This window comes from Dipodomys merriami, unplaced genomic scaffold (assembly GCF_024711535.1).
Source record: "Dipodomys merriami isolate MVZ:Mamm:240054 unplaced genomic scaffold, mDipMer1.0.p SCAF_91, whole genome shotgun sequence".
NCBI classification, from domain to species: Eukaryota; Metazoa; Chordata; class Mammalia; order Rodentia; family Heteromyidae; genus Dipodomys; species Dipodomys merriami.
The window spans coordinates 956905-965414 of NW_027206524.1; the positions used below are offsets into that span (position 1 = coordinate 956905).

Here is an 8510-nt window from a genome sequence, read left to right on the forward strand (position 1 = left end):
CCCAGCGAAGATGGCTTCTTGGTATGGCTTCTTGGTATGGCTTCCTGATCTCACAACAATAAACAATAAAATGAAATGTTGTTTTTAAAGCCTAAGATTCCATATGAAAACTTCAGGCAAAGTTAGCATGGCCAGTCTGTTAATTACCACTCTCACTGTGCTTACGTAAATCATAAGATCAAATCTAATGAGATTAGCTTTATTTTATGCTTAAAAAATAATAATTTCCCTCCCCCATGGTATAACCCCTGCTTTCACTGTATTTGATGTCGGCATAATTTGTGGAGGGGACAGGAAAAAACAAATCATTTAAATAGGGATTCATGTGGACCCATTGTAATAATGAGATGTACAAGTCGTTATGTCGAAAAAGAACTTTACAACTTTGGTGGGGGGGAGGAGGAGGATGGGGGGGGCGCCGAGGATGGGAAGGGATGGGAAGGGGAAACAAAGGAGGAGGCTACAATGCTTGATAAGAAATGTACTCATTATCTTGCCCATGTAATTGTAACCCCTCTGTACAGTATTTTCACAATAAAAAAATAAAAAATAATAATCTCTAAAATAGATTGCTTTTGATCTTCAAGGGAGTCTTTAGAGAAAAAGAAAAGACTGTGTATTATCTAGAGGACACCCCTCCAAGTTTTTTGAATCTAGCATTTCACTTATCCTGATTCTAGCTTTTCATGACCTTGAGCTATTTCACAATTCTTTGAAGTGGTAGCTAAGTGATAAGTCATGTAAAATATGTCTATAAGTGCTATTTGCAATCGTTTTCCAGCCTAACTTGTGGGAAAAAACAGTGTGGCTTTACAATTCCTGAACTTTAAATGTGTATTTCTTTTGGATTATGTTTTTTAATTGTGATAAAAGATACATGACAAAATATATCACTAGTCTTGAGCACAAAGTGCTCAGGGACGGCACTCAGGCCCTGAGTTCAAGCCTCATGACAGACAAAAGAAAAGAAAGAAAAGAAAAGAAACTGTAAACTATGAAGATGGAGGTCCAGGCCGGCTAAGGCATAGATGAGAGATCTCAAAAATAACTAAAACAAAAAGGGTTGAGGATGTAGATCAAGTGGTTGAGTGCCTGCCTGGCAAGCACTAAAACCCTGAGTCCTATAAATAAATAAAGAAATTTATTTATAAATTTATTATTATCAATTTATCAATGTTATTTTAAGTGTGCTCAGAGGCATTAAACACATTTGCATTGTTGTGCATTTGTCCTCACCATCTAGCTCCACAACTGTAAGCTGAAATGTCCTGGATTTTTGAAAAATTTGTTATTAGCCAGGCGCCAGTGACCCACACCTGTAATGCCAGCTACTTAGGAAGTTGAGATCTGAGGATCATGGTTCAAAGTCAGCCTGGGCAGGAAAGTCTGTGAGATTCTTACCTCCAATTAATGACCAGAAAACCAGAAGTGGTGCTGTGGCTCAAAGTGGTAGAGTGCTAGCCTTGAGCAGAAAAGCTCAGGGACAGCGCTTAGGCCCTGAGTTTAAGCCCCAAGATCAACAAAGAAATAAAGTATTATTATTATAAAGGTGATGGTTTGAGGGGTTAGAGTTATGTAAGTTAGGTGAACAGTACCTTTCTTTTTGGAAAATGTCTCCCCTTCCATTGTACTCTTCTGGTTTTTGGATCCTTTTTTTGATCTGACTCTAACCCCTTCTAGTCCTTCACTATGAGTGAAATACAGTTTTTCATGGTACCAGGGCTTGAACTCAGGGGCCTCATACACATTCAGCTGATGCTCTAGCATGGCTCACCATACCTCCAGACTGGTTTTGTGTTGGTTAATTGGAAATAGAATCTTGGAGACTTTTCTACCTGGGCTGGCTTCAAATCTCCATGGACTTCTGAGTCTCAGCCTCCCAAGTTGCTGGGATTATAGATGCGAGCTATTGGCACCTGACTGTTAAAATACAAATCTTCCAACACTTTTATTTTCATATTCTGATGAGACATGATTTTATCTCTGAAAAAAATAAAAATCTTTTTAACCATTCCAAACTCTGGCACCAAGTTAGTAACTAAATGAGTGAAGTGGGAAATGAAGAGCAATGTCACTAATACACTTAGCCTAAAGTCACCAAGTGCCCTGATTTGTCCAGGAACCAAGAGCGCTGAGAAAGAATTGTTTTGTTTCCTTTGAGGGGGGGGGGGAGCACTATTTGAGCTCAGGGCCTTGGGCTCACTCGTGTGTTATTCTATTTGAGCCATGTCTTCAGCCTGGAGACTTCAAGACAAACGGACCACAGCAATAGCACCTGCCCCATCTAAACAAGACTCCCAACTCCCACGGGTTACATCCTGTGTGTGTGTGTGCGTGTGCGTGTGTGTGTGTGTGTGTGTGTGTGTGTGTGTGTGTGTGTGTCCAGCCCCTCCCCAGGAGAAGCCAGACATGGAGCTATTTTTAATTACTTGTAAATAATGGCAACGACTTATTGCAAGCCCACAGGCAGCCCATGTAAACGGCTCCACACCGCCCTGAGAAAGAGTGGCTGAAACCTTTCCACCCACCCCAACCCACACGGGAGGACGGCTGCTGTGAAGGCGGGCTCGTCGGTTTCGGGGGTGCCCCCCCGTCTGTGAAGCCGCTGAGGCTCTGCTCTCCCCATCGCCCACGAACTGGAACCCCCCAGGCCCACTGAGCTCCGAGCCCCCCAACAGATCAAACAAACCAGAAGCCACAAGTCCTCCAGCGCCCGCGGCCGGGCTCCCTTCCCCAGCCAGCCGGCTCAGGTGCGGGGGGGGGGGGGCGATCAGAAAGCCGAGGGGGGACCCCGTTGTGCGCAGGGTGTCTGGGGGTGAGGATGCCGGGGGCGTGGAGGCTCTAGCACCGGGGGATGGCGGGGGGGACGTGGAATTGGGGTCTGTGCTGCCAGAGCCCCACGGGCCCGGTCCGCTCCCCCAGGCCGCCCCGCCGTCCGTCCGTCCGTCCGTCCGTCCGCGCGCCCCGCCCGGCTCTGCTCACCAGCTGTCCCTGGAGAAGGCGCGCAGGAACCAGATGCCCGGAGCCAAGGAGGAGCGCATCTTGCCCGGCGGGTGCCCGCGGCTGGCGTCCCCGGCGCCGGCCTGTGTGTCGGGGCGGGCGGCGGCCGGGTTTAAATGCCCCGCCGGGCCGGCCCGCCCCGGCCGGCAGCCCGCGGCCCGAGCCCCCGCCCCCCGCCCCCGCCGCGCCGTGGGCCGGGCCGGGCCGGAGCCGCGGGCCAGCCCCGGGCCGCGCGGCCAGCGCCGGCGGGCCCTTCTGGGGCGCCCCCGGCTGCCAGGCACATGGTTTATTTTGCGGGAGGGGGAACCGAAAATAGCACCTCCGGCTGTCAGCAGCCCCGGGCTGCCGTCCCTGCGCGGCTGGCCCGCGGTGCCCCCTGGCCGGCCAGGCCGGGCCGCCCGGGCTCGCAGCGAGCCCCGGTCTCACGATCTCAGCGAGGGCGCCCTCGGGGAGCCCCTCTCTCCAGGCTTCGGGCCTGCCCCCCTCGAGGTCTCCGGGACGGCTTGCTGAGCCGGCAGGGAGCCCCCCACCCACCCACCTCCCCCCCGCCGCGGGCTCCCCTGCTCTGGCTTTCTGGAGGGAGAAAGCCAAGCAGCCCCGAGCTGCTACGGGGCCGGGACTAATGTGCTCATGGAAGTGACTGGCTCTGGCGTGAACATTTCAAGGCATTTTCTACCTATAAAAAGCAGTTATGGGGCGGGGGGTGGGGGTGTAGCTCAATGGTAGAGTATTTGCCTCATGTATTAGGCCCCAGGTTGAGGAAAACAAAGTTTTGTGAGAGCCTTGTGAACTCCAGAGGATGGCAAGGGAAGGTGCCCATGAAAAGTAAACTTAACAGAATATAAAATGGGAATGTGTCAGCCCTTACTGCTAGGAGTGTCCAGGTCTGCAAGCAAGATCGGGGAAGTGAATCAACAGCCCCGCCAAGCAAGGGAGGACCCAGAATAATGGGCTGGGCTGGCACCAGCCCTGGCATCAAGCAAAAAGAGAGTAGGCAGACTTGTAAAACCCTAGGTCAATGCTAGCAGTCAAGGGCACAGATCTACTGCCAGAAATGAAGAGGGCACAAAGCCAAGGACAGCGGTAATGGAAGAGAGAAAGAAAAAAGGCAACAGACACAAATAGCAGGCCATGTAAGGGGCTGAAATGCCTGGAGAGAGTTAACACAGCAGCTCAGCCAGATCCTAGGAGTACAACCATTTAAGTCTTTCAAGTCAGTGAGGTATTATTCAGGGTAGATGACTTGTGTGCCCGCGGCAATCCCAGAATGTATGATGGACACCTCTGGGGTTGGTACCTCCAGGTTAACCCCCCTGCCCCCACTTATTAAAGGATTCTAGAGTGAGCTGGCATCCCAGCTCAACCATCAGGCTGGAGTACAAATGAACCAAAAGTTGGCACTGGTGGCTCATGCCTGTAATCCTAGCTACTCAGGAGGCTGAGAACCAGGGTTCAAAGCCAACTCCAAGCAGAAAAGTCTGTGACTCATCTCTAACCAGCAAAAAGCCAGTTCATGATTATTATTATTATTGTCTGTTGTGGGGCTTGAACTCAGGGCCTGGGGGTTCTCCCTGAGCCTCTTTATGCTCAAGGCTAGAGCTCTACCACTTAAGCCACAGCACCATTTCCAGCTTTTGAGTGGCTAATTGGAGATAAGAATCATGTGTGGAATTTTTCTGCCCAGGCTGGCTTTGAACTGTGATCCTGAGATCTCACCCTTTCAAGTAACTAGTTACAGGCGTGAATCACCGGCATCCAACTCATCCTATCTTTTAAGGCTGTCTGTATGCATGTGTGCGTGCGCATGCACATGCACAAGCGTGCTCCTGTGCACATGCTGGTCCTGAGCTTAAACTCGGGGCCTGGGCACTGTCCCTGAGTTTTCTTGCTTAAGACTAGTGTTCTACCACTTGAGCCACAGCTTCACTTCCACCTTTTTGGTGGCTAATTGGAGATAACAATTTCATAGGCTTTTCTATCTGGGCTGGCTTCCAACCACCATCCCCAGATCTCAGCCTCCTGAGTAGCTGGGATTACAGGCACGTGCCACCAGTGCCCAGCTCATATTAGGCCTTTTGATACCAAAAAGAACATGTGCTTGGAGTCAGAGCCATTTCTGTCTCACATACTCACTTACTTCTATGAACTCAGTTCCCATTTCTTTCATACAGATATCAACCCTACAAGTTGGCTGTTAAGAATGTATAATAGTGCCTGGCCATATTATGTACATTTGATAAGTAAGGAATCATTAAGTGTGCATGAGCTTACATATTATATTAGGGTTAGCTATGACTACACTATGAGAAAACCCAATGGCCATAATAAATGAAAACAGAATATAGGGTTCAAAAGATCAGAGTCCTTAAAAGAAGTTAATGAGTTTAACAGGTTTGACCTGCAAAATCTTTTTTCTTTCTTTTTTTTTTTTTTTTTGCCAGTCCTGGGGCTTGAACTAGGGGCCTAGGCACTGTCCTTGAGCCTCTCTGTGCTCAAGACTAGCACTCTACCACTTGAACCACAGCACCACTTCTGGCTTTTTCTGTGTATGTGGTACTGGGGAATCAAATCCAGGGCTTCATGCACTCTAGACAAGCACTCTACCACTAAGCCACATTCCCAGCCCTGTAAAATCTTTTTTTTTTTTGTCAGTCATGGGGCTTGAACTCTGGGCCTGGGCGCTGTCCCTCAGCTCTTCAGCTCAAGGCTAGCGCTCTACCCCTTGAACTACAGTGCAACTTCTGGTTTTCTGTGGTTTTATTGGAGTTGTTTCATGGACTTTCCTGCCTGGGCTGGCTTTGAACCGGGATCCTCAGATCTCAGCCGCCTGAGTAGCTAGGATTACAGGAGTGAGTCACCAGCTCCTGGCTTCTGTAAAATCTTAAATAGCATGTGTTTATATACATCGTAACTCATTGATGATTGTAAACATGTGCTGAACATAAAAGAAGCCATTGTCTTAAATGCCAGATGCTGAAATCTCATAAGAGTTCCTGTTAAATTCCTCCCAACCAACACAGTCAGCAGATAAGCAAGGTGACAATGTATCCAAAAGGATTTTGTTTCTTGATGAATGTTAATGATCTTAGCTTGCTCGGTAACCTTGATAGAGTTAGCCAAAAATAGAGGGTCAGCTTACTGAAGATGACAATGATGATTAATAATGGCCTGAAGAAGAGGCTTTAGAAATCTCATAAGCCAACCACAAGGCAACTTCGTTTTCTAGATCATCGTAGGATGCCAGTGATAGAAGAATGTACATAAGAGCACAACCTAAAAGCAAGTAGTCTTTACTGAATGGAAGAATAGGGGCAGGGAAATGTTTGTTATAATTTTCCAATGTTTCTTTGTTTAGAAGAGAGATAACAAGGACTATATGGCAATAAGAAAAGTGAAGGCGCCTCAGACAGCCTGTCCTCACAAGCTGGGGATCATTTTTGGTGGCTCTAGTCCTTTCATCATTTACTCATTTAACAAACATTTGTTGATTGTCGGCTATGTGCTAAGGATGATGCATGGATGAATAAGATAAGCATTCAAAGATTAAGCCAGGAGCTAGTGGCTCACACCTGTAATCCTAGCTACTTGGGAGACTCAGATCTGAGGATCAAGGTTTGAAGCCAGTCCGGGCTCACAAATTGGAGAGATTCTTATCTCCAATTAGCCAACAAAAAGCCAGAATTAAGAGCTGTGGTACAAGTGGCAGAGCACCAGCCTTGAGTGAATAAAGCTAAGGGAGAACACTCTGGTTCTGAATTCAAGCCCTAATAATGGCACAATTGTTTACTTATATTTATTTATTCATGGCTGTGGGGCTTAAACTCAGGGCCTGGGTGCTGTCCTTGAGCTCTTTTGCTCAAGGCTAGTGCTCTACTACTTTGAGCCACATCTCCACTTCCAGTTTTCTGGTGGTTAATTGGAGCTAAGAGTCTCACAGGGACTTTTCTGCCTGGGCTAGGTTGGAACTGCGATCTTTAGGTTCTCAGCCTCCTGTGTAGCTAGGATGACAGGCGTGAGCCATGGGTGCCCCGCTTTTTTTTTTTTTTTTTTTTTAATTACCTAACACTTCCTCTGCACTTCTGGATGATAAGGAGATAGCACACATCCCATTCTTCAGATAAGGAAATGTAACTTGCAGAGGAAAACAGACATGTCTGAGTCACACAGACAATAATGATGCAAAGATATCAGCTTTTTCATAGTCACTCCTCTTGGAGGATCAGACTCCCCCTTAGCAATGGGGTCGGCTTGTCACTGGGACCCATTCACCCGCAGACCTGTGGACATGCCTTTCTGCGCTACACTAGCACATTCTTGAATCTACAGGTCGGAATACACTCTTAGTGTCATGTTGTTAAGCAAAAGGAATCAAACAGGGACAACAGGTTGAACACATCAACATTGGACATTAGGTTTAGCAATCAAAAGCATAGGACTTAAAACCTAGGAGGCGCCACATAAACAAGGGTCCGGAGGTCTCCAAGGAAAGAGATTTACTAGCAAGATTAAAGGTCTGCATATACAAAGCAGCCCTTCAGAAAAAGGGCTGACACTATTCCTGCAGCCCCTTGATGTCTACAGCCGCAGGCAGACTCCAGCTCTGGACACACTCTGACCATTTTTTAATTTCCTCTGGTCTAGCAAAACCATCTAAATTCTCTAAAACCAAGTGGAGCTGTAGTTCCAAGTGGTAGAGTGCTAACCTTGAGCAAAAAAAGCTAAGGACAGCACCCAGGCCCTAAGTTCAAGCCCCATGACCCAATGAACCTGCTAGGTGTTGGTACCTTACATCTAAGAGGTTGAGCTCTGAGGATCACAGTTTGAAGCCAGCCCAGGCAGAAAAGTCTGTGAGACTCTTATTTCCAATAAATTTCTCAGGAAAAGCCAGAAGTGGCACTGTGGCTTAAGTGGTAGAGTGCAGGTCTTAAGCAAAAGTTGCCCAGAGACAGAACCCATCCCTAAGTTCCAGGACCTGCTCCCCCCCCCCCCCCCCGGCTTCCAACTCCCTCCCCACCAAAAAAAATTCTCTAAAACCAATCTGAGAGCTTCGTCTTCCTACTTTATCACTGGCATTCTTGGCTGTAAAATATATACAGGACAAGCTGTAGGACTTAGAAACTAAGTCCAGTGTTGCAACTGAACTCAGGGCCTGGGTGCTGTCTCTGAGATAGATGTTTTGCTCAAGGCTAACGGTCTACCACTTAAGCCATCGTTCCACTGCTGGCTTTATGGTGCTTAACTGCAGGTACACTTTGCTGCCCAGGCTGGCTTTTAACTGCAATCCTCAGATCTCAGCCTCCTGAGTAACTATGATTACAGGCCATAGGCGTGTTCCCTTCTTTAAATTTCATCTCAATGTTTACAATATGTCAAAGTATGCCCATTTTCCCCTATTTTATGAGCACTTTTTACTAAATCCTTTCACTTTCCTCCCTAGAATTGGAACAGGTTCTTTCCAGTTAATAATTGAGCTTTAGCCAGAGAAGTAGACAGGCTCAGCTCTAGAAAAA

The 8510-nt window shown here is 47.6% G+C and overlaps 1 protein-coding gene across 3 annotated transcripts in view; it reads right to left on the minus strand.

The window, feature by feature from the left end:
• Nucleotides 1-3098, minus strand: part of LOC138821331 (glucose-6-phosphate exchanger SLC37A2) — a 28367-nt gene extending 25269 nt beyond the window's left edge. For 2 of the 3 annotated variants that reach the window (XM_070013477.1, XM_070013475.1), the window contains exon 1: nucleotides 2983-3097. In XM_070013477.1, coding sequence (XP_069869578.1) covers nucleotides 2983-3041 — 59 coding nt within the window. In that variant the 5' untranslated portion in view covers nucleotides 3042-3097. Of the gene's footprint in view, nucleotides 1-2982 lie in introns of all 3 variants that reach the window. The other variant, XM_070013478.1, reaches the window with a different exon arrangement.
• Nucleotides 3099-8510: the final 5412 nt, after the last annotated feature.